The sequence below is a fragment of the Lagenorhynchus albirostris genome, chromosome 5 (assembly GCF_949774975.1).
Source record: "Lagenorhynchus albirostris chromosome 5, mLagAlb1.1, whole genome shotgun sequence".
Classification (NCBI taxonomy): domain Eukaryota; kingdom Metazoa; phylum Chordata; class Mammalia; order Artiodactyla; family Delphinidae; genus Lagenorhynchus; species Lagenorhynchus albirostris.
The window spans coordinates 16320670-16347821 of NC_083099.1; the positions used below are offsets into that span (position 1 = coordinate 16320670).

At 43.6% G+C, this 27152-nt stretch overlaps 1 protein-coding gene across 1 annotated transcript in view; it reads right to left on the bottom strand.

The window, feature by feature from the left end:
• The window catches only part of MED12L (mediator complex subunit 12L), a 326097-nt gene that overhangs the window by 235260 nt on the left and 63685 nt on the right, over nt 1-27152 (bottom strand). Inside the window, exons 5-10 of the mRNA XM_060149610.1 lie at nt 19480-19649; nt 16914-17024; nt 15602-15871; nt 12407-12556; nt 11476-11575; nt 11021-11157 (exon numbers count right to left, since the gene is read on the bottom strand). Of these exons, the coding sequence (XP_060005593.1) occupies nt 11021-11157; nt 11476-11575; nt 12407-12556; nt 15602-15871; nt 16914-17024; nt 19480-19649 (938 nt within the window). The remainder of the gene's footprint in view (nt 1-11020; nt 11158-11475; nt 11576-12406; nt 12557-15601; nt 15872-16913; nt 17025-19479; nt 19650-27152) is intronic.

The following is a 27152-nucleotide window of genomic DNA, read 5'->3' on the forward strand; positions in this document are numbered from 1 at the left end:
CCGCAGAGGAGCTGTGCCAAACACTGAACATCAACTGCTCATTTTTAACATCTGCCCAGTTGTATAAACACTATGGCCAAAAGAACCAGACAAGTGCCAGTACTGGCATTTATATGCTATGCGAGACGCTCTTAACTTTTTAGAATCCCCCATGAGCTCAATTAAGGTTGTGATAGCTGGAGCACACTCTCAGGAAAAATACACATATACACACATGCACTTTAGCACAACACTTCGGAAGGTGTGAGGACTCTGAGAAGACATCCAAGAATCCCTGATCAGCTTTTAGATACCAGCAGACAATTCAGATCATGAAAATCAGTCTATTCCAAGATTTTTACCCATCCTGCCCTAAGTTCGGTTAAACACATGCTGACTTAAAGAAATGTTATCTGGGGCAGATATCTCAAAAGGAGCTCTGAGCCTCTTAATTTGAAACCAAGAGAAATAATTCAATTACAATGTATACAGGTTGAACATAACATTTAAAAAAGAAAGCAGGGCTCCCCTGGTGGTGCAGTGGTTGAGAGTTCGCCTGCCGATGCAGGGGACGCAGGTTCGTGCCCCGGTCCGGGAGGATCCCACATGCCGCGGAGCGGCTGGGCCCGTGAGCCATGGCCGTGGAACCTGCGCGTCCGTAGCCTGTGCTCCGCAACGGGAGAGGCCACAGCAGTGAGAGGCCCGCGTACCGCAAAAAAAAAAAAAAAAAAAAATCACTCTATCAGGTACTCATTACATGCACTGCGCTCTGCTCAGTCTTGTAAAATATTTTGGATGATAAAGAAACTAGCCCTGACCAAACGAAATTGTTTCTATTCTGATCAAATATCGATTTTCAGAACAAGTTTTCTGCAATATATATTGCTTATTCTAGTCATTACTAAAGTCTTAGCACTTTTAACTGGCCAAAGCAGACAAAACAAAAAATGGGAAGTATCAATACTTGACCTTAAATGTAAACCTTTCAGTCGCCTCTAATGAAAATTTAAAATAAAAAATAACTTGGTATGGGCTTAATCACTCTCAAAATCACTAACAGAGATAACAATGGCAAATTTTCAGGTGCTAGTAACAAAGAGAATTAACATTTATTAATGTTTACTCAGTTTACAGTCAGACACTACGATGTGTTTCCAGAATTATTCCTTTTAATCTTCACTACCTATGAGCTAGCTATTATGATTATCCTCATTTTACAAATAAGGAAACCAAGGCATAGAGATGTTAAATAACTTGCCCAAGAGCACTCAACTAATTAACGGAACTCTTGCCACAAGATACATCTTGGGAAATGAACTAAATAAGTAGAGCTACACTGTGTTCAAAGAACCTGGAAGGTGATCTTGACCCTCCCCCAGGGTACACGATGGCCCCGAGCTTCTCTTTGCTCTTCCGCCTCTACTCTGGGTGCTCAGAACATCAAAGTATTCTCCCTTGTGCAGTAATATTTATTTCCATGTAATATGCATCTTTCACGACATAGCTTCATGGCTACTGGCTTTAAATATCCATTAGGAAAGGGAAACACACCACTCAACTATTAAAGAAAAGTGCTTCATCTTCCCAAACACCACAAGCCAGAGTTGGAGTCTTCATGGGCAGCAACGGGCAGCTTTTCATACTGGTACTTTGACAAATAGTAAGAAGTTGTTGAAAATACACAGCACACACCCCCCTAGCCTCTAACTACACACAGGCAAATGGATAAACAAGAACAGGAGAGAGACAGAGAGCCATGACACATAAAGTTAAGGTCAGTGAAAAAGCACCAAACTAGGGGGTCAAGAATGTGGGGTCGGGCTTCCCTGGTGGTGCAGTGGTTAAGAATCTGCCTGCCAATGCAGGGAACACGGGTTCGAGCCCTCATCCAGGAAGATCCCACATGCCGCGGAGCAACTAAGCCTGTGCGCCACAACTACTGAGCCTGCGCTCTACAGCCCCATGAGCCACAACTACTGAAGCCCGCGCTCCACAACAAAAGAAGCCACTGCAATGAGAAGCCCACTCACCGCAACGAAGAGTAGCCCCCGCTCGCCACAACTAGAGAAAGCCCACGCGCAGCAACGAAGACCCAACGCAGCCATAAATAAATAAATTAAAAAAAAAAAAAAGCAATGTGAGGTCTAGCCCTGACAGAAATTAAAATGTAATCATGGCAATAATAATATTAACAACTGTAAATCTTCAACCACAGTGATAGCAGTAGTAGTAACCAAAAATATTTACTGAGCAGATAACTGGGTGTTTTACATACATCATCTCTAATCTCAACAACAAACTTTAAGGAGGTGCTGTGATTCCCATTTTACAGGTGAGAAAACTAAGGTTCAGAAGTTCAGTAAGATGGCCCAGGGCACAGAGGTCAAAAGTAGCAGGACCGGGATACCTAATTTTTTCTGTTGTTCCCATCATGGGTGAATCAAGATCAGTGGAAGCACAAGGAACATCACGATTACATGGAAGTCTCCCAAGGGGCTCACATGCACCCCAGGAAGCCTGCCTCCCAGCCCACTGCAACCAACCACTGCTCCCCGCTGTTCTGGCCCTGACTTGCACCTCTCTAGGGATGACCCAGACCTCTAATCTAATTGACATGCAGAAAATGAAACCACAGGAGTGAATTACCAAAGATTTCATTCCTCCTCTGACACTTGCTAGATCAGATGCTTGTACAAGGCAGGGATCTGCCTTTTCCATGGTTTTATTTTCAGTATCTACCACAGTGCCTGGCACATAGTAGATTCAATAGATATCATTAATCGAAGAGTAAAAGCAATAATACAGTGTTACATGAAACCAAAGGTAAAAACAAGGTGGATGGTGGAGGGGTGGGGATGGGATTTACGATTTGTTCCCCTCCGCTGACACACACATGCACTTACTTAATATGGAAAAATAGGGGACTTCCCTGGTGGCGCAGTGGTTAAGAATCCACCTGCCAATGCAGGGGACACGGGTTTGAGCCCTGGTCTGGGAAGATCCCACATGCCCACGGAGTAACTAAGCCCGTGCGCCACAACTACTGAACCTGCGCTCTAGAGCCTGTGAGCCACAACTACTGAGCCCGTATGCCACAACTACTGAAGCCCTAGAGCTTCAGTAGAGCCCGTGCTCCACAACAAGAGAAGCCACCGCAATGAGAAGCCTGCGCACCACAACGAAGAGTAACCCCCGATCACCACAACTAGAGAGAGCCCACACACAGCAACGAAGACCCAACGCAGCCCAAGGTAGATAGATAAATAAATAAACTTATTCATTTAAAAATAGGAAAAATAGGGCTTCCCTGGTGGTGCAGTGGTTGAGAGTCCGCCTGCCGATGCAGGGGACACGGGTTCGTGCCCCGGTCCGGGAAGATCCCACATGCCGCGGAGCGGCTGGGCCCGTGAGCCATGGCCGCTGAGCCTGTGCGTCCGGAGCCTGTGCTCCGCAACAGGAGAGGCCACAACAGTAAGAGGCCAGTGTACCACAAAAAAAACAAAATACAAAAAAACAACAACAAAAAAAAGGAAAAATAATTGATTTAATCTAACGGTTGATTAAGTATAAAACACTAGAAACGTTCCCATTCCTAACTTAATGAGTCACGGATGGATGCTGGCCACAAAACCTTTATTTAGCATCATTCTGAAGGACTGAGCCAGTGGAAAGAAACATAAATACTTGAATGGATATGGCAAGATTACTACAGTGTGCCTAAAATGATCCTCTCCTCCCAGCAACCCAAAGAATGAAAAATATCATGACTAGAAGAAAACAGACAACTAAAAAGTGATGAAAATACTAAGTAGTCATGAAAAAAAAAAAAAAAACCCTGCAGAATATTTTGTAGGAAGCAATCCCATTTATGTCCCCCAACCTAGGTGTTAAGTGTTCACATACAAGTACATAAATGCCCAGGAAAGTATGCAAAGGATATAGACCAAAATGCACTGTGGTTACTGCTTGTGTATACAACAAGTGTCTGTTATACGGTCTGCCCTGCTCTAATGCTTTCACAACAATCCTATGATTGTTGAGCAAACTGAGGCCAAAGGTTAAATAACTGGTTAAATATCGCAAAGATACTAGGTCACAGACCCAAGAGTCAAATCTAAGCTATCTGCCTCCACGGCGGGGACGCATGCCAAAATGCCCCCCCTTCTGGGCAGAGGGGTGGGACAGCGGGTCCAAGTCGCAGGCTGAAAGGGACTTCTTGATACCAAAAATGTATTCATGTACTATGTGTATAGAAATCACAAGAAGAGCGCTCGCTTCAGCAGCATGTATATACGTATATGTATATGTATAGCTGATTCACTTTGTTATACGCAGAAACTAACACACCATTGTAAAGCAATTATACTCCAATAAAGATGTTAAAAAAAAAGAAAGAAATCACAAGAAGAAATAACTTCTATAATGAAAACAAGTGAGAGAGGATGGATGGACCCAAAATTCAAAAACCAGTGAGATCCTTCAACTACCAGCACTGTCATCTGGCCTCATGAACGTGGGACCCACCCATAGTGGCAAAATACTAAAATCATTATTAACTCCGCTGCAAATCATCATCATTAATGGTGCGACCTATATCTATAATGAAGATATTCCAAATGCAAAGCCAGATTCTCATCATAAGGGGGATCTGTTACATTCTTCTTTCCTAGGAGAGGGCGGGCAGAAACTATTTAAATAGATTAAGTCTAATTCATTTCTTATTCAATCGCTCAGTAACCTAATGATCTCTAGAAACTAACCACGGGTCAATTCTTTAACAAACGAAGAAGGAAAAATAATTGGCAACTACATCTGAGAAGCAGGTTTCCTTCAGAAATTCAGAAGGTACTTGGTGAGGTTGTTTGCTATTTTAAAATAAGAAATTTCTTAATACACATTATAAAACAGTACCATAAAAGGGATGGGGGAAAAAATCAATGACTCATTACTGTAAGCAACAGCAAACAAAAAGGACTTGAAATCAGATACTGAATAAAGCTCTTCAATAGCTTTTTAATCTGAGACTAAAAGGACATGTTTACAAATGTAATTAATCACTCTTAGTCAACATTAAACAAAATGGTCGTATCTGGACAAAAACATTATTCATATTACAGCACCAATAAATAATATGGGATAAGACACAGAGCAGTGATATTAGCAAGTCACACGGTTTGCAACCTGAAGCACATTATGGCGATCTGGATGAATTTCAAGAATTGCGTAAGGTAACAATTGGTCTGAACTGCTAACAGAGCGTAAGCCTGTTGTACACAGTCAGGAACAGTATTTCTAACAGTCAGAATCACCATATAAGGCAATGAGCCTAATAAGATTATTAACCACACACTCAGAAGATTTATTATTTAAATATAAATATGCATTCATTTTTTAAAAATCTTTATACATATGAATGTTTCCATGCGTCCATTTCCAAAAGATATTTGAGACAGCTGATTTTTGATGAGGGAAAGGGCAGTTTCCTGGTCTCACAACCTTAGAATCAATGTTGCTAGTCTTTAGGTCTTTGTGACATCTGAGAAACAAAACATGCACCATGAAAGCAAAAAAGACTTCCTTTTTTTTTTCTCTTTAATGCAGCAGTTAAAAATAGTACAAACAACTCCAAGTTCTGAGAAGACAGGAGGAAGATAAGAAAATTAAAACAACTGCTGAGTATTTAAATCAACTGTCATTAATTTGCCCTCTGCCAAAAAATTAATTTGCTATCCCTCACTTAAATCAACATCTAAATAATAACATGAATAAAGAAAATAGTTTTGAGAAATACATAACTGCATGATAACAGCAGTCATTTATGAGATGAATTAGCGTCACAAAGTAAATCCCTCCAAGTCCATAAAAAGTGCCATGTCTCTCAAACTGAAACTAATCAAAACACTAGACTTAATTTCCTAAAGTCATCACTGTATGGTACAATAAACTTTACTGCTTTCCTCTTGCGACGAATGAAAGAAATATACAGATGAGAAGGGAAACATAAATTTCTAAAACGTGGTGCTAGGTTCAAATCACTTGACATCCAAAGTTGCCCAGCCAAGAACAGAACAATTGGCATTTACTAGGCGTTTACCATATGCCACCACATGCCATATGCCACCATATGAAGTGGATTCTATTAGTGAGAGAGAATGACACTGAGGGAGGTTAAGTAACCAGTCTGGGGCCCCATCCAGCTACTCTACAACAAAGCCAGGATCCAAATCCTGGTCTGAACTGGCCTCAAGGCTGTGATATCCTACAAAGGCCAGATTTCTCAACTTGAAGATTTTCTAAGGTAAATACTACATTAAAATTGCCACACTTTTAAAATTCAGTTAGAGGTTATTACTGCAAATCAGTATGCCCACATCAATGTGGAACCTGTTCACGGCAATTACAAAGGTTTTTCCCTCCTTTTTCCAAAGTTACATCTGACACTTGTTTGTTCAGCTACAGGTACCTAAAATAAAACGACTTTTGAAAGAAGCAGCACAAAAAATAGAATGTTCTAGTCAAGGATGTTGTTCCGGAACCATTTAGGACTCCAATCCCTACTCGCCCACCAGAGGCGGGTATGAGCTTAGGCGATTTACTCAACCTCTCTAAGCCTTGATTTCCTCATCTGTAAAACAGAAGAATAAAAAAAAAAAAATTTTTTTTAAGCATGTGTCTCATCAGCCATGGAAAATTTCTAACAACAGGGCCTAGCGGCAAAGAAGTACTCACGAAAAGGCTGAAGAAGGAAAAACAACACACAAACACACCGAGAGGCCCACCCCATCTAAACGGATTCATTACTGGCCCCCCTCGATAACAGCCCAGTCTAGGTGTCTGGACGCACCACTCTCTCCCACAGCTACATTAATACAACTGCCCTCGTACTAATGGATTTAGTTTAAGAAAGAAGAAAACAGTAACTGCAAAAGATGAGCAACGCTTCTTCCTTTGGGTGTCCAGCAGGAAAGCGGGTAACTTCTGAGGCACAATGAGCTCCAGCTGGGCCACGATCAAGACTCACGATAACTGTTGTAACACTTCAGCACACGGCACCTTAACGGGGAGCCATACCTGCGTGTTTTCCTAGTTCGCTTGACTTTTGGCCTCATCTGACCCTCCTATCTTGAGTCCCGGTTTTAAAAAGTGACTTTTTCTTAAACAACATTTAAAACAAAAAAAAGGGGGGGCTTCCCTGGTGGCTCGGTGGCTGAAAGTCCGCCTGCAAATGCAGGGGACACGGGTTCGTGTCCGGTCCGGGAGGATCCCACATACCGCGGAGCGGCTGGGCCCGTGAGCCATGGCCGCTGAGCCTGCGCGTCCGAAGCCTGTGCTCCGCAACGGGAGAGGCCAAAACAGTGAGAGGCCCGCGTACCGCAACAACAACCAAAAAAAAAACACACAAAAACACCCGAAGCATTGAAACGAGCGCGATCTCTCTGACAGCATGGTACTCAGTCACCTCACCAGGGCGAGCCAACCCCACCCAACTGCTTCCCCACTGAGGGCAGAGCCTTCGTGAAAATCCGAGGACGTAAAAAGCCTGATAGATCCAGGCTGTGCTTTATGGATTAAGCAGACTGTGCAACGGGTAGAGTTGTGTGTGGGTGTGTCTGTCTGTGTCTGTGTCTGTGTCTCCCTCTCTCTCCCTCTCTCTCCCTCTCTCTCTCTCTCTCTCTCTCTCTCTCTCTCTCTCTCAAGTCCCAAGGGATAATATTCCTTCCATCTGTCTTTCATGGTCTCCCTAAATCCATCACTCAGGAAGGACAGCAGCTAGTGTTTACAGAGTCCCCGTTTACAAGCTATAAATATTGAAATATTTCATCCATATGGTTTCGTGCCATTTTCCCGTCACCAGCAGACAGAATGCCCAGTTTACGAATGGAGAGACCGAGACTCATCAAGCTAAGTGAACTGTCCATGATGTCACCAGATCCACGCACTGACCTGCTGACTCGCCAGCTGAGAGCTCTCCTGTCAGCCGCCCACCCACCTGCAGCTGCGCGTACCTCTTGTGCGTCTGAACCTGAACCACCGGTAAAACCCACAGACTGAACAGACCTCATCACGGCCCTCGCCCCGAGCCTTCCCAGCCAAATCTTTCAGAGGGGTTGCCGCTTCCTGCCCACAGTCCCAGCAGCCTTTTTACGAGCACCCAAAAACACCAATTAAACATCTCCCGAGGGCTTGCTGGGCCTTGGCGCGGTGCCTGGAGGCTGGTGGCGTGCCGGTGACCAGGAGGAAGCTGCCCTGGGGCTGTGCAGCCCTCGGCTCACAGGAAGGGACACGGAACAAAGCACAGCCGTGACAGAAAAGACACGGAGCTTCTGCCTTGTGGGTAGAGGCCTGCAGCCGCACTGCTGCGGAGCCGGCCCGGACCAGAGCTGAAACAAGGCCTGTTCTGGACTCTCCATTGGAAAACGCCCACGTGAACTCATCACACCTGTCCAGGGAGCTGGATTTAACAGCAGGGGAAGAGCAAATGCATATCTGCCGCTGTTCCGACCAGCTTCGGCCCCTGCAGCTGGTTTGGCCTTGTCATTACTCAGGAGAAAGTCTGCTTCCTCGGGCACCACAGAGAGAAGGGAAAAGGCCTCCTTTTGACTCTCCCTTCTACCCATGTCCTCAGGGCACCCCAAGACGCAGCTGCAGCTGCTTCTGCCCCCAAGCCCGACACAAACGAGGGGAGAAGCCGCGCGGAAGGAAGCGGTCTGGGGGCTCTGGAAGTTGAAGGGGGCACCTCCCGACCCTGCTGCCCAGAGGTGAGGTCGGCAACGCCACCCCTGCCTGTGGGTCACACGTGACAGACTCAGGCAGGGCTTGGAATCAGGAGGTCCTCACGGCCCCAAAGTAACCCCCTCGCGTGGGTATCGGGCTCCTCCACCTCTAGCATGCACAGCACAAGTGGTTCTAAGACACTGAACAGGAAGCCACCTGAGTCAGTGTTGCATAAAACACGTAGCAGGAACTGGAACGTGACAGGCAGCTGAGCAAACACGGCCCACAAGACATACGGCTTGGCCGGCAGAGTGGTTTAAGATTGGGAGAGTTTACATACAGATCTCCACATCCAGGTTCTCCCAAAACACGGGGCGATCAGGCAACAGCGGGTCTACAAGACCAAGCAGAAGCCGAGACAGGCTGCCCTGTTCAGAAAGGACAGCCCCTTTCCCGGCCACCTGGGCTCAGCAGCCCACCACACCTCTCGCTACACTGAATGGAAAGCCACGGAGCGCTAATCTAGAATAAGTAAACGTTAGGGATTTGGGTAAAACTCCCACCAGGGAACCATGCCGTCCTGACTCAGCACTAGGTTAGAGACCTCAGCGATCCAAAAGGACACCTGGAATTTCAGGTGTCCCTGCTGTCCTTCCAGACAGCTCACCTCTATGCATTAAAAAAAAATCTTAGTACTGTTGAGGCCTTTCAGCTAAGAAAAAGTCTTCATTACAAATAGAGAGACTTTCCGGTCTCTGTCCCAAAAGGACACAGCAACACTCTAACCTGCCTCAGTAAGCAGAGAATTAGGTAGACTTATCATCAGTGCGCTCTACAGGGATACTGAGGCATCTCTACTGAGACTTACTCACAAGGAGTTAGAAAACACACCCGGTCTGTACCTCACTCTCAACATCCTGACCTCCTACCTGGCATCAACGGTCTCAAACCTTATCTTTGAGATGCAAGGTGCTGACTTACAATTTATTTTAAAAAGAAGAATAGCCTGGAACAAATTCACATCAGGTTCACATGAAGGTAGGATAAGGAAAGGTTTTTGGTTGTTGTTTTATCTCTTCTTTCCACCTATGCGTTCTCAGAGGCGAGTATGAAAATCAAAGATATTTATAATCAGTTAACTATACAGTGTTCCTTCATACGGCACAGGGAAATACAGCCATTATTTTGTAATAACTTTAAATAGAGTATAATGCATAAAAATACTGAATCACTATACTGTATACCTGAGTCTAATATTGTAAATCAACTATACTTCAAACAATTAAGTTAAATTAAGTGTTCCTTCAAGATGGGTACCATGTGTTAAAACTTACCTCTGCATTCCTGATGCCTCCACAACTTGGATATACCATACATGCTTTCCATTGTAAAAGGAAGGGAAAATTTTTATTTCTCCCAAGATAAGGTTGAGAAAACATTACTGAAAATTCTGTCTTAATAGAGCAGTTCAGTAATGAGACACTGCTAGGAAAGCATAAAATAAAAATTGTCTGTGATGCTTAATTTTATGTGTCAACTTGGCTAGGCTATGGTTCCCAGTTTTCTGGTCAAACTCCAGTCTAGATGGTACTGTGAAGGTTTTTTTTTTTTTAATAAAACATGAATAACGTTTAAATCAGTAAACTCTGAGTAAAGCAGATTATCCTCCATAATGTGGGTGGGCCTCATCTAATCAGTTGAAGGCCTTAAGAGGGAAAAAAAAGAAAGAAAAGGTTCCCTGGGTCTCCAGCCTACTGGTCTACCCTGCACATTTCAGACTTGTCAACCCCTACAATCACGTGAGCCAATTCCTTAAAATAAATAAACTTCTCCCTTGCTTTTATATAATATATATATATATATATAAAAAAATATAATTTTCCCCCTATTGTTTCTGTTTCTCTGGAGAATCCTGTCTAAATAACTGTCTACAGATTTTTCAAAGACCGTGACCGCAAGGATTCATTCACTGCTGACATGCTAAATATTAGAACACATTCCCCTTAAATTAAAACCAAACCATTATATAAAATCCAATCACTAGATGAAGGATATTCTGCTAAAACTAAAATGATGGGGAGTGATGATAAAAGGGCTAAGAAAAATCTTTTCCACCAATATACTTAGATAGACCAGCCCAGCGGACAGTTCATTTTAATAATGGTGAGTTATTGTGGTCCAACAATAGAATGATTTCAGGGTGTAGACGCCTTCCTAAGATATTACACTTCACAGAAAAGGCTTTGCCAGAATTCAGTGAATAAAAAAGAAGAAAATATGCTAAGAAAATAAAAGGTGAAAAGAAGAAAAGAAATATTAACTCTACCTCTTGGTTATCCTTGTTTTGGTTCGCCCAGAAAATCTTATGATAAAGTGTCTCCATTGAATTGCTGGAATCCGTTCGGTCAAAGCAGTGTCGATCCAACACCTCCAACGTGTGCAAAACCCGACTAATGGTCACCCCTAGGTGCAGAAATTAAGCATGCAGTTAAGAAGGGCCAAACAAAGCCAGAGTAGCACAGTACAAAGTCATCATCAGGCGGGACAAAGGGAATTTTAAGACATTATCATTCTCAGCATAAAAGGATTGCCAACAAAATCAAACCTGACATTCTAGACAGCCCGGATCTAGAGGGCACAGACTGGAGAACGTCCTCAAAATGCACTAGGGGCTACGTCCAAGAGCGTCCTTATTCAGAACGAGGACTGATTTTCAAGAATGAGAGACACGGCAAAAAGTCCAGCGTTCCAAAGCGCTCCTTCTTCTGTGGTGTTCTGTACCTGCTGTTGACTCTTGGCACTTGTCAAAAGACCACCGAACTTCCACTGCACGGCCTCTTTGTTTGATCTGCTGTTCTACCTCATAAATCCTGGCCCGAACCTGAAAGATAATCACTTCTAATTAACTTGTGCTTGGAAAGCCCCAATGGCTGTCTAAATCATGTCAGGTTTTTCCACACGAGCAGAACATCCTCCAGTGAGCTACAACCTCGACTGCACTGTAGGAAATTCAGCCTGCTGCCCGAGAAGTGCATTTTAAAATTTACAAGTGCTGATTCAATGCCAGTTTTCGATAATAAATACCCGCAAAAATACATGCTTGCCAAAAAAATCTTTACAAGTGAAATATTTTCAGGACATCAAGACAGAAAGGTAAAAGCTCTAAAATACCATCTCTGGGCCATCTTCTGTGCATGAAAGCAACTAGCCACGCTTTATTAATTGAAGAAAACTGCTTGGTTTAACAAAAAAAAAAAAAACAACAACAGAGCTCTTGTTTAAGTATTTGTCATGGTCCTGTGGTTCAAGTTTCTTCAGTCTTTGAACCCAATAACCCAGCACTAATAAAAACATATAATAGTTACGAAATACCCAGACTCCTAACTCTATAGTGTATGACTACAGTAATATATAGACTACTAACTCGGGATGTCGCGGTCATGTACGGTCTCACCACCGTAATTACTGTCCGGGGGGCAGAGCTGTCCACAAGGACAGCCCAGCAAGAGGGTGAGAAGAAAAGGAGCAACGTGACAAACTTCTGCAGTTCAGAGAGGCTACTGACTTCCCCGAGGTCCCCTGGAGAGATGGCGGCAGAGCTGGGAACGGCCCCCAAGAACCTGAGTGTGCTGCAATCCAGGCTTAGCCCACTGTGCTGTGATGCCTCCCCAAAATGAAAACACCCAACAAACCACTGGAACAGCAAGTCTACCTGCTGGTTGAAGGCCGTGTTCCCGCCCGGCATGGGGAGGCTGGAGGGGGCCACCTGCAGCAGATCCAGGGGCGAGCCCGGGTTCGCGCTCTTATTGTCATTTGTGGAGTAGTTCCACACCAAGGCACTTGGGCAACAGAGAGTAACAGTCTGGAAATAAAGCAGGAAAATCCAGACGTTTAGAGGAAGGAGAAGAGTATCACAACAGCTTAAGGGTCATAAGCAAATTACAGTTTCCAACCAGTGAGTTTAAAATATGAACGTCTTACCCCATTCTCAACGTTTCAAGGGATGAGACAAAAAACTAAGATAGAATTATTCTTTTGAATAGGAGGAAATACACCTATTGAGAAATTAAGGAATGTTATCATCTACAACCTGGGAAACTTAATAAAAAATGCAATAATTGTCATTTTAAAACTGTCATTTCAATTTATGTCGTGCAATTTAAAAAATGAAATGGAATCAGAATATGTAATTTCTAAGGTTGTAAAAGCTAAAAAGATTTTTTTTTTTTTAAATCTCTCAAATAACGGCCTCTTAAGTGCTGGGCAGGCAGTAAAGCTGGATGGGGGGGCGGGTGGCAAACTTCTTCTATAAAAAGCCAGTTAGTGAATGTTTTAAACCTTCCAGGCTACCTATAATCCCCATCACATACTCTTCCTTTTTGTTTCAGTAATGCACTGAAATGTAAAACCTATTCTTAGTACATAGGCTGGACTTGGCCTACAGCTTGTAGCTTGCCTACCCCAACCTTGGACCCCTGTAGACACTTTTCACTCAACCTCGCTTGCGCTTTCTACGACCATCTTACTTATACATCACAACAATCTCACGAGGTAGGGAGTGGTGCTCCCCAACTGGACCAAAGAGGCATATGAGCCACAGAGGACGTGAGCAGCCGGCCCGAGGCGATTTCAGCACACAGGCCTGGAATCACTATGCTAATCCCGCTGCCTCCTAACTGTGGATTAAATAGTACAGCTCCTATTGAATTAAGCACTCACTCTGTGCTGAACACTGTCCCGGAAACGACAGTGTTAAGAACTGTCTCCATCCGCCATCCACACACGGGAAAACAGAGCCTCGAGGTTAAAGTTACTAAGTGGCAGAGAAAAGGCTAGAATCAGGACTGTAATGATTCTGAAGAAGATGCCTTCACCATGATGCTACCGTGCCGCTCAACCACAAACTGCACCCGCCTAGAGAATGAGCGCAATAGTTCTTTTCTAAAATGCAAACTTCATTATTAAAAAACTAGAATCTGAGGCCAAGGAGACATCTTCGTGGAAACCAGATGGCAGATGTGAATAACGTCAGTCCCTGAACCCCACCAGTGCATCTGTCTCCGCTGGCCCACACGCTGATCTCCTCCGTCCCATCCGTGAGGGTGTGGGGTTCTCGTCTCCTGTCCACGAGGGAGCCCTTCCCTGTGCTCTTAATTCCGAAGCCGCCAATATCCAGGGCACTGGTCCATCAAACACCCACCCCTCTGCTCCTAATCTTAGACTCGCTCTTTACCAGTTTGCCCTTAGCTTAGGAATACGTTCAAGTCTGTCCATAAAAAAACAATTTTTTTAAAAAAATCTCCACTCACCTAGCAGGAACCTCGATCTCTTCCCTTTATAGGCACGATTCTCAAAAGAAGAGGGATCTTTTTTTTCTCCTCATTCTCCATCGTTCCTCAACCCACCTGAATATGGTTCCTCACCCACCATTCACTGACCATCAGTGACCACCATGTTGTCAACGACAGTCTCAGCCATCTTCTTATCAGACATCCCCAACCCACCGGCCACTGCCCACTACTCACTCCTTCTGGCAACTTTCTGCAGTACCTAGAGAGGCAGTTCGGCATGGTGGTTAAGAGTGTGGACTCTGGGTCCAGGCTGGGTGTGATTTCCAGCTTCGCCACTTACTTGCTGTGTGACCTATGCCACCATTTCATTATTCCTGTTACGGGAGTAATATTGGCTCCTTTCCCATAGGACAGCTCTGAGAACTAAATGACACAATCTATGCTACAACTCAGAACAGTGCCTAAAACATAATAAATGCTATTAATATCATTACAGTTGAATTATGACAATATTATTCTCATCATCTTTGTTTATAGCAATACTCTCCCCACCGTTCTTCTCTCTCCAGTCTGGCCACACTTTCCTGGTCACCTCTGTGAGCTTCCCCTCTGCTACCTCTTAACCACGTGTGCCGCTCGGGTCCACAGGTCGTCCCTCACTACCAACTCTTTAGGTAATCGCCCCCCTCTTGGGGTCCTGACCAGCCGAGTGGCCCTGAGTGACCCAAATCCACACACCTGGCCCTGTCTGCCCGCGTCTTCAGAATCAGACATGTAACCACCTCTTGACCATAACCACTTGGAGATCACAAGGGATAAGACAGTCCAAAACTGAGCTTACCTCGGATCGTCCTAACTTACTTTTTGCCTTGTCTCTCTCTCCCCCACCTCCCCATTCCCACAGATCTTCCCTCTACTGTGGCCAAAACAATCTAACCAACCACACAGCTGACCACGTCACTCCCCACATAAAACCCTCCAATGACATCCTAATCAGAAGGCACAGGGGGTCTTCTACACCCTGACCCCCAACAGATTTCACACTTCAGGTATTCTGTTCAGACCAACCTGCACACAAGATGACTGATCAACCCTCTGGGCCTCTTCCCACGCTGTCCTTCTGCCAGGAACACTTTAAACCCATATTATAAGCACTGGTCAGGATCACTTCCTTCAGAAAACCTCCCCGAATTCTAGGTTGGCCTAGAAGTTCCACTTCTCAACTCAGCCCCCTGAACATCCCTCCACCAACCAGTTCCTTGTCACAGAACATGGAAACTGCCCTTGTATGAGCCTGTCTGTTTCCGGACAAAACAGTAAACTCTACCAGAGTAGAGTCCGTGACTCCGTAGCCAGCCCTGTCCCAAAGCCCCTGAGTAAAGAGCAGGACACATTAGGAGCCCGAGGAATGTGACCTGTGTGCTCCTAGAGCTACGACAAGGCTGCATCTCACACCTGGTGGCAACAGCCCAGCTGCCGACATGCTACTAGATGTTCAAGCAGTGCTGCCTGGCAGCTGAACAGAGCCTGGTCAGCCTTTTGGATCTTAAAGACTCCCAACTCCGTTGTTTCCTGGACTGAATGTTAACATAAAACAGGAAGGGCCAAGGACTTACCTGCAACATACAACTAAGTCCATAAACCAGGGGGCCGTGCTGTGCACAGGAGAGAAAGTCGGAGAAGGCCAGCTGCACGGGGCTCATGCCGGGGCCGGGGGGGCCGGGACTGGGGGCCCCGATGCCCGAGCTGTTTGGTCCTATCATCATGTGGGGCGAGTGGGCGGCAAGGAGGTTGGGGCCATCGCTAAGCAGCAACGCAAGACGCCGGGCACAGAAGTAGGCAAGGCGGCGGGACAGGTAGGCCGACTGGACAAACTCATCTGAATACTGGGGAGCACAAGGACACCAGACTTCAGTCATGTCCTAGGCTACTGGGTGAGACAGCTATCGTAATACAGGCTTTTCTTCATTAAAGACAAACAAACAAACAAACAAAACCCTTCCAAAGTGCTACATAGACTGGCGCTGTCCAACAGAAATATAACGCAAGCCACATATGTAATTTTAAGTTAAATTTAAAATTTTAATGGCTAGTAGCCATTAAAAAAAAAAAATCACAGAATGATGTATTTTATTCAGCCCAATATACCTAAATCGAAAATGCTATCATTTCAACACAGAAAATATTAGTGAGATATTATATACTCCTTTTTCCATACCAAGTCAGAAGCCTCGTGCGCACTTTAAATCAAGAGCACGTCACAACGTGAACTTGTCACATTGTCAAGGGCTCACGAGCCACGTCTGGCTAGCGGCTACTAGAGTGGACAGCACAGATACGGGTGTCTCAGGGAGGACACAGGGCACTAGTACGGTGTGGTCTCTGGGAGGGTACTGGGTGAGAGAGAGAATGACTTCTCAACTCGATACTCTTTCATATTGCTGGAATTGTCAAATGCATGAACTACCTTTCCAAGAAATTTTTTTTCAATAAATTTCATCCAGATAGCCTAAAGTTTAACAGATCTTAGGCCAATCATGAAAATAGGAAGTTCCCACCCCCAGTGGCTCAAAGAATATCAAAAGAATGTAGAAGATCCTCTGTATCCTTACAAAGAGACGATCTGTTTTGTTTTCACAGAAATCTGTGTGAACAAGGAGACAGTATTTCAAGAGCTGTTTGCTCAGCTCAGGGAAGGGGGGAAATCAATGTGGGTAAGAATACTTGAGAGGAACACGTGGCCCAGCAAATGACTGCTACAACTTACAAGAAGCCTCTTATCACTTCAAGTGTTGGAACATCAAGACCTTTTCTCCTTCCATTTCAAAAAGAAAATTTTTCCTCTTCCACCTCCACTTACCTCATCATTCTCATCAGACTCGTTCCTTGCCCATAAAATCAACTGGCTCATGGTTACATGTACTGTACCTGCAGCATTAGTGGTAATAAGAGTTTAAGAAGATCGTCATCCATTGGTCTGATCTTTTCTAACACATCCAAGATCCATGTCAAATATTCGTGTTTTTCTAGCATTCCTTCCTTAAATGAACAAAGAAAAATCACACTAATAATGTTAAAACAAAACCAACTAAAACTCAAAAAAGAGCAGTCTTATGTTTATGCTTAAGTGTAATTTTACTATTGTTTTTGTGGTTGTAGTAAAACATGGTCTCCTTGATCAAAGTTTAAATTCTAAACAAAGCAGAGAACTGGTGCTATTCTGTATGGTTGACTGGAGGGTTCTTTTGTTGTTGTTGTTGTTCTTTGGGTTTTGTATATCTGCTTCATTCTCAATTGATAAAAATTAATTCCTACAAGAAAGAAAATTCAGAAGCTTTCAGACTCCCAGGGCACGTCAAATACCTGGCTAGATTTCAGGGTTCTATGAACTCATACTCATTGGAGGAAACTTGGCCAACGGGAGTAATTACAAAGAACAAAAACACCCATCGTACTATCATCTCAAAAAAAGAGGTTGGAAATCCTATCAGATCCAAGGCCCCTTAGTAGCCTCCTTCTCTATCCTAAAATGAATTTCAGCTACCGTAACCTACCTACGAAATATAACCTTAAAAGTCAATATAATGGCCTAATCATCTGTAACATAAAGAAATAAAAGGAATTTGTAATAAAATAATGTATAAATATTCTGACATAACTACACTAAAAAACAACATACCCATAAATTTCCAAAATGCCTCACAGGGTTGGTGCAGCTCCTCTTAACATAAGCAATGTTAACATTTTCATCTATTGTCTTCCTATGTATGTACATATAAACACACACATTCTTTATGGCATTCCATGCACGCACATATTTAATGTCATATTATAACCTTGTATTATGATTCACATCATAAAAGAACCTTCAAGATAGAAACAAAAAGCTATGTTTTCTGGGAAAGCCACTTAAACTTTTATGGTCATTCTGGTTAACAACCTTAGTAGTTAATATGAAGTCCTACTTTGTTCCCAGCAACTCTGACATATCTACGTATCACCAGTGGTCCACTACCATGGTTATCAATGACTTGTGTAAAAATATACTGCTAAATTATAGTTTCTATATTTAAAACATTACAGCGACACCACATTGACATGATAGCAAAGTGTTCACTTATTGCTGATTTCTCTTTTTTTTAAATGCTTACAGTCAAAAAAAAGTTAAAAGGTTAGCCACAGAAAAAGTGCAATTTATAATTTTCAGACCAATAAAGTAAACTTTAAGTTAAAGAAATAAATAAAATGGAACCTGGCATGAAGAATTAAGAGATGGTGAAGGCAAGGTTCAAAAGAAAAAGTATCTTCATAAGCATGACTTCCAACGACTACATAATGTCCATCCTCAAGATGCTTTTGTTAGGTACCTGTACCCTTATCTCTGCACATGCACACCTGCACATGTACATACTAGAGACAGTTTCATGTTTCAGAATAAGGTGAATTAAAATATGATGAACTTTTAAATTAATGTCCCAGTTAGATTCATCTGTTTAGGACCTACCTAACTGCTTCCAAAAAAGAGATACTGATCTCAGTGTTCCTAATACATAAAGTAATCCTTCCTAAAATACTAAGCATGCTGAGAGACACTTTTTTCAAAGATGCAGACCAAATCCTCAGCTCAAAAAAAGTCATAAAAGCTCAGAGCAGGCACCGAAGTAGTCTTCTGCTAAATGGAACTAGAATTGGTTAAGAGTTGTTTTTACTGATTTAAAACTAACAATGCTACTTCCCAAAGGACCGGCAAAGTTTCCTACTTTGAGCTCTTAGAGAAAGTTGCTTACCACCTGGAAATTGTAATTGAAGTTCTAAGGAGGGAAATTTAGAAACCACACATCCTTTCTACCCCCTTCCTCTTTGATCAAGACAGCAGGTCGTGAACGTCTATGCTGGTAACACAACTCCAGCTGAACACTCGTCCTTCCTCCACGCCGGGAGTAAAGATCAATCGAGGCAAATAACGGCACAAGCGCCCTCTTCTGGTCAATATGATGTACATCAGCGTGTCAGGATGGGAGTTCAGTCGTTCCTCAATGCCCTTACCCCTCCTCTCAACTGCATTTTAAACTGCAGCTGAACAAAATTAAGATGACCTTTCATTGGAATAACTAAGCTCTAAAGGAGATCTGTAAGACAGGAGGCATCAGCACAAAAATTTTTTTGAATTAATGCCTCCAGTTTTTGCAAAGTAAATGGCTTGGGAGGATTACATTTAATAGCGCAATTACAAACCAATTAACGGCATTAAAAGAGCTGGCATCATTGAAAGCTGGCGATAAATATGTATAATAGGAAGCTGTCATCTCAGGGCAAAGGTGTTACCTTTAATATTAATTTAGTGTGTGATATGTCAGATGGCTTTCTTTGAATGTATTAGTTCATATAGTGATATAATTTAACGCCCCCCTCCAAAAAAAAAAACTAAACTGTAAGGAATTTGCTCTCCTCTTAAAAGCATGCTAGCAGCCTTTGAGTTTCGTGGGAATGTTACCTGGAACATGTGGAATGCCAACTTTTCGTTGTACTCCCACTGCCTCATTGCTTGTTCCACGTCGGGTGGCACAGGGACAGGGCCATCGCCTGCGCTGGAAGCTAGGTGGTAAAAGTCGGAAATCTTGGCCAACTGCTCTCGAAGATACCTGGTAGATATTTGTGTCCACTCTGCATTTAAAAAAAGAAAAAAAGAATCCATTTCCAGATACGATGACTGTAAGAACTTTTTCTTCCTTTCTGATTATCTTAAGGATATACTTATTAAACAAACATCTGTTACACAAAAATGGCTTTGGAAAACGTATGCAAGCACTGTTCAGAAAGGCACACCCACCCCAAAGCCCTTAAGTAATGCAAACTAGTGTAATGTGCCTGCCCCATCGGCTGGCAAGGACGCCTTGCCGGCCAGCTCTTCCCTTGTCCCTCTCTGACCCCTGACCTAAGAGAAGAGATGCCCACACTCATATAAAAATATACCAGAGGCACAAGCAGGGAATAGAACAGGGGGGGTGAGCACTTTAAGAAATCACAATTCCAGACATAGAGAACAGACTTGTGGTTGCCAAGGGGGAGGAGGGTGGAGGAGGGATGTACTGGGAGTTTAGGATTAGCGGATGCAAACTATTACATATACAGAATAAACAACTAGGTCCTACTGTATATAGCACAGGGAACTATATTCAATCTCCTGTGATAAACCATAATGGAAAAGAATATGAAAGAGAATGTATATGTGTACATATAACTGAGTCACTTTGCTGTATAGCAGAAATTAACACAACATTGTAAATCAACTATACTTTAATAAAATTAATTTTAAAAAAATAAATTAGGGCTTCCCTGGTGGCGCAGTGGTTGAGAGTCCGCCTGCCGATGCGGGGGGCGCGAGTTCGTGCCCCGGTCTGGGAGGATCCCGCGTGCCGCGGAGCGGCTGGGCCCGTGAGCCATGGCCGCTGAGCCTGCGCGTCCGGAGCCTGTGCTCCGCGGCGGGAGAGGCCACGGCAGTGGGAGGCCCGTGTACCGCAAAAAATAAATAAATAAATAAAAAATAAATTAAAAAAGAAACCACAATTCTACTACTCCAAAAGAATTCAAAATCCCCCCAAGTGCAGCTCTCTTAACGGTACATTTTTCCGGCTCCAAGTCAGGGTTCAAACATGCCTAACTAAGGTGTGTTCTGTTTCTGTCAATCTGTAAGAGGACTGACTTTCCCCGCAGGCTGGCCCCAGATAGCGTTCCGCCCTGCACTCCCCCACCCCTGCCTGGGACACAAGAGGGGCCGCCTCTTGGACAATCAATCTGGACCTTCAGTTATTCTACTCTCCCCAACCAACAAAAGATGCCTCAGAACTCAATCAGAAAGAGTAGTGAGCGACAAAAGGTAGGAAACTGGGGAGGAAACAGAAAATGTAGCATTAAAAGAAAAAAATCACTAAAATTATTCAAAGTATCCGCCACACGGTCACAAATTAAGTCAATGTGTTGCCTTTGACTGCCGTGAAGGATGTGATGCCAACTTTAGCCCATTCTATGGATAAAAATGTAATAATTGCATGCTCACAGCCAAACTTCCCCAAGGATTAGTGAAACAGCATTTCAGAAGAAATCATTGTACTGAAATATTACCACACAGTGCTGTTTTCTCATTATTTCGGCAGTAGTTTCTCCACCCTTCTTATTTTTAAAGGAACCTACCTTGACAAAAAGAAGAGTAGAAACTAAACATCTATTAGAAATTGAGCGTTTTGATTTTATTTTTTAAGTACTACTAAAACTACTTGACAACAGTACCCAGAGATGATTAATGACTGCTAAGTTTTGGTCTAAACCACTTGTTCTAATTGTGTCTTAGTTAAAACTGAAATTCAAATGCACACGTTAAGCACTGCTCCAGTAATAAGCCACTGCAAAAAGATGAACAGATACTAAGTCAACATTCTGTTCCTGGTATAATCGTTTTTCAGAAAGCACCCCCGATAACAGATATTATTGTTAAAACTACTCCCTCGTCATTAAAAACCAAACAATAAATTATCAATGTCATCATTTTCTGGTGCCCCTGATATGGACTAATCATCTCATGACTCTCACTCGTTCAGCAAAGCAAAATACCAACCATCAGATGAGAGGAGTTTAGCTTAGCTATAATAAGCAGAAACAAAAATAACAAGGATCCAAATCCTAGCTTTTGTGTGCCAAGCCTTGCTATTAACTCACTCTCAGTATGGTACTATTCTCAATGCCCCCTCAGAATATTTTAGCTTCAAGGGCTAAAAATAACACACACATTCACACACACCCCTACTTTGTCTAGGGTATATTTTCTTTTCAAGATTGTTTTTTTTAAATATAGAAGAAATACGCATTCACTACAGAAAATTTCTAATGCAGATATGACGAGAGAAAAATCTCATAATCATTAAACAGTTTTATATTTTTTGTTTTCTTTTTTCCTTCTTGTGTGCTTGACTGTTTACATAAATATATGTATAACTTTTTAAGGATCTGAATATATCATTCCACAATTTGAATTACTTTTAAAATTCAAGTGGAATTCAAATATAGACCTCTTGGTCATGTATTTTAACTTTAACCGTATTTAACTGACATTAAGTTGTCATATCCATCAGACCGATTCAGAGACCTGGGACTGAAGAGAGTCCAGTGTGAACTAATATAAAAATTAGGATGCACACAAAATTTTCATTAGAAACAAAAAATAACAAATAGCCACTAGTACTGCACTCCTTAAAATCATTAGGTTCACGGACACCTCTCATGCTTAGTTAGGACTGATCATTAAAAGGGAGAAATGAGGGCAGCAGCGGCAAGACACACAGCGGTTCTCAGCCCTGAACGCAAATGCCATCACCAGAGGCTTTTACCAAACGCCAGTGTCTTCGGCCCCATCCCACCAGATTCTGATTTAATTGGGCTGGAGTGGGGACCCAGTCCTAAGTGATAAAAAGGAAACAGGAACGGTTAGAGATCTTAGGGAAGGTGGGGGAGCAAGGTAAGGAGGTTCAAAGGTAGAAAGATGCAGAAAGCGATGAAAGAGGCTGCTCTGAAAATGGACCAGTTCTAAAATCGAGCAACTCAGAGGCTCTGGCTACATCTCTAGTTCACTGATGTCAGGTAGAACTCAAGGTCCACGAAGCCAGATTATTCGAAAGCTTACGAACATGAATGTTACTGACGGTGGGTCAGGGGTCAGCACTGAAAAGAACGACCTGTCCTTTTCACAACACTCTCCCTGGCATCTAAGAATCCTGTAGCCACTGTTCCTCTTTGTGGATGCCTCTCCCCCCAAACAGAAGGGATTTCAGAGGCCACGCGGTTCACCCTACCGTACAATAGATCCAGGCGCTGCGGGCGTAACTCAAGGTCACACAGGTACACCAGAAGCACACAAACAGGTGTGAGATGCCCCACTCCAGGACATGAAAGTACATAAATTGATAAATCCACGGTAAGTGAGAAGAGAGACTGTCAAGTTACATTAAAAGATGATCTCCCAGGGCCTGGAATACCTACAGTATTAATAAGAGAACTGGGAACTCAGCAGAGGAGGAACGTCCACCCTGGGGGCAAACACAGAGCACCCCAAATGCAGCAACGCTCACGGAGAGGGCGTCCTGGCAGCGCGACACAGCAGAGACGCAATACAGGGCCGCACTGAGCGCTACCGGTAGAATGAACTTAGGGACAGGATGGCCCTGGGTCCAAGTCCTAGCTCTGCCACTGAGTCGTGAGCAAGGCATCTAGCCTCCGCTAAACCTCAATCTCCTAATCGCTGCAACAAGGATCAATAATACATCCAGGTTGGGCCTCCCTGGTGGTGCGGTGATTGAGAGTCCGCCTGCCGATGCAGGGGACGCGGGTTCGTGCCCCGGTCCGGGAAGATCCCACACGCCGCGGAGCGGCTGGGCCCGTGAGCCATGGCCGCTGAGCCTGTGTGTCCGGAGCCTGCGCTCCGCAACGGGAGAGGCCACAACAGTGAGAGGCCCGCGTACCGAAAAAAAAAAAAATAATAATAATAATAATAATACATCCAGGTCAGTTACTGTAAGGATGAGTTACTTAGCACAGTGCCTGCACTGCAGAAGCGATCATCATTATTATTGGTATGAAAAGTTTTTAGAAAGGAAACTAAAGGTTAGACTTTGACTGCCCCTGATGTTAGACCCTGCTTCTGTCTCAGCTGAGCTGCAATGCCTAACATAATGCTCTGGATACGTGTTTATGGAATCAACCAACGTCAATTTCGTGGTTCCAAAACCTCCGATGGATCTGCAGTCCTTGATGAATTGAGGTCAAACTCCTTAGCTGGGAATTCAAATCATTTCAAATACTATCTGCCATTACATCCTCATACACACTCAAGGTGCTAGCTCAAGGGGTTTTCTCTCTGACTCTTACGCCTATGATGCTCTATCGACAGGACCTTCCCTAACCACCTGTGTTCAGGGATGGGAAGATTTCTGGGCCCAATTCAAATGTCACGTCTCTCGTGTAGCCTTCTCTAGTCTCTGGACACCACCCCGCCACCTAGCGGGGATCTCTCTCTCTTCTCTAACTGATGTATTAGAATTTCCTCCGTCTCTTTCATCCCTATAAAACTATTCCTTATGTGCTCAAGATCTAAGTATTGACCTGAGTCAATACACTATAAGGTCCTCCCAAAATAAAGCGACTAAATCAGGTTCCTCCGCAATTATTCTGCCTATCAAATCTTCATACAAACATCTTCGCTTTCTAGTTTAAACTCATCACTGCAGACCTAGAAGGTTTCAAACACCACTGTAGGGAAAACGCCAAATTCCCTCTCTAGTGCACTCCGCCTTTGTTACAACCAATGCAACTGGAAGCGCCTGTTCATCAGCGTGCTACAAGAGGCCCACGCAAATACAGAACTTTCTATTCTTTTTAGTAAACTTCCTGTAAATATAAGTATAAATGTAAACTTTACACACACACACCCTAATATACATATACGCTTTAATTTTATGAAGGCTTATTTTCCTTGCTAAATTCTTTCCTTTTATCAAAACCAGTGGGAACCCACTACATAAAATAGATGCAACAAAGATTGCTTTGTAAAAACTCCAACCAAGTCCAGAGATGAAGGTGCACATCTTTAAAGTGATCCACTTGAATCAGCACTTAAGTCAATTCCAATGACAGGCTCCTCAGTGGAAAAACCTATATCCTCAAACATTCCCCCTGAAGCTACACCACTACAATGAAAGGTTCTTGCCTCTCCACAGTGAGAACGAACAGACCGCTTCTCAAAACTGCAGGATGTAGAGGATTTAACCAGCCCGACTTTGCCTTCGGTGCAGACAGATGGGAGGGTGGGGAGGGGGAGAAGGAAAGTTCAGTATATATAAGATGCTGCACCCTCCATCTGTGAGCCCCCAAGAAAATGACTGAAAGATTTTCTCGTTTTCTGTTGTTAAAATGCTTTCTGGATCCAAGGATGCCATCAACAAAGTGAAAAGGCAAACTCACAAAATGGGGAGAAAATATTTGCAAATCATTTATCTGACAGGGGACTTGGAGCTAGAATATATAATGAATGATTACAACGCAATAATAAAGAGGTGAATAATCGATCTATTTTTTTAAATGGGCAAAGGATCCGAATAAACATTTCTCCAAAGAATACAAACAAACGGCCGATAAGCACATGAAAAGGTGCTCAATGTCAACAGCCACCAGGGAAAGGCAAATCAAAACCACAAGGTACCACTAGGACAGGTATAAACAAGAAGACGGATAATACCCACTTTTTGGTGAGGATGTTGTGGAAACTAGAGTCCTCATACGTTGCTGGTGGGAATGTAAAATGATGTAGCCACCGTGGAAAACACCGTGGCAGCTTCTCAAAAGGTTGAACATAGAGTTAACATATAACCCATCAAGTCCACAACTAGTTATACACCCAAGAGAAATGAAAACATACGCCCACGCAAAGATCTGTACACACTTATAGCAGCATGGTTCGTAACAGCCAAGAAGTGGAAGCGATTCAAATGTCCATCAGCTGATGAATGGGTAAATAAAATGTCTGATATGCCTATAATGGGAATACCACTCAGCCATCAGAAGTCACGAACTACTGATACTTACTACAACACGGATGAACCTTGAAAACATTATACTAACTGACAGAAACCTGTTTCAAAGAACCACATATGTTATGATTCCAGTTAGATGAAATGTCCAGAATAGGCCAATCTATAGGGCTGAGGGGGGTTGATGGGAAAGGGGGAGTGACTGCCAATGGGTACGAGATTCCCTTCAGGGTGATAAAAATATTCCAAAATGTAATGATGGTTTCACAACTCTGTAAACACATGAAAAACCTCTAAACTGTATACTTAAAATGAACTGTAAAACAGTATAAATTGTATCTCAATAAAGCTATTACATAATTTTTTAATGTTTTCTTGAAATAGCTTACTACCAATAAAAATTCATCCGCGTTTCATGAAGTAAAAAAGACTACTCCGCACGGATGAAAAGTAATCCACGACGAAAGGACGAGACTCTGAGGGGCCCAGGGAGGAGGTGTGGTTAGGGAGGAGAATAAGGGTAGAAGCAGGCGTGGCCAAGAGGGTGAACAGTTAAACCTGGGTGATGCGTAACAGGGACTTTATCACATTCTCCTATATTTGTCTATGTTTGAAATGTCCATAATGAAAGGCTTAAAAAAAGTTAATCAGTTGAATTCTATAAAACGATTCACAGGAAACCGGAAATCCCGTATTCGGCCACTGGTCAAACTTGGGGAGTGAAAGGCGGAGCGGGGAACAGAGTGCTGGATAAAGACGAGCCCAAGGGAAAACTGCTGCCTCAGGGCGACGGGAGACCAAAGGAGAGTCACCCCACCGGCTGGAATGTTGGTTCTGCTGAATGGGCGGTTAGTGAGATCAGGCCCTCTGGCTGAAAAGCAGGAAACGTACGTGTGTGTGCAAGTGGTGGGGGGGGCGGGTGGTGGTGCTGGAATGGGTAGATGGGCTGTTGTCACTCCGTGGAAATGCTATGGTGCGATAAATTCCTGAATCTTTTTTATGCTTTAAGTTTTCCTCTCACTTAGAATTAACTGTACAACACTGGGGCTAAATGGCAAATACTGAATATCTGGTTTTGTCTGGATGAGTAATTTTACCATGTTATTTTTAACTGGCTATTTCTCTCTGGTTTTACTTACTGGAAACGACAGTAAGTACTGTCACTTGGGGATCAAGGTGACAACTCAAGAAAAAATAAAAATCATGGGCATTTGGCAGCAAACATTAAATGCCTACGGAGGGCCAGAAGCTCTCCCGGGGTCTGGAGCTACAAAGGTGAGAAGAAAGCAGTGCCCACCTGAGGTGATTCATCCTTGAGGTAGACACACAGGGACACAGATACTGACAGCGATGAGGTAAGCGCTCTGACATGCCATGGGACACAGGGGATGAAGCAAGGGGATGCTTTAGCCCAGTCTGGAGGGGAGGGAAGGTACAAAGGAGTTCCACAGGCAGAAAGAGCAGTGTGTAAACATCCCAGGCCATGCGGACAGCAGCAAGGCAGAGGGAGAAAGGGTCACCCGTGAGGCGAGGTAGGTGGCCCAGGCCAGAGGTCCTCAAACGCGATGGCACAGAATGGTCACCAGAGGGCGCC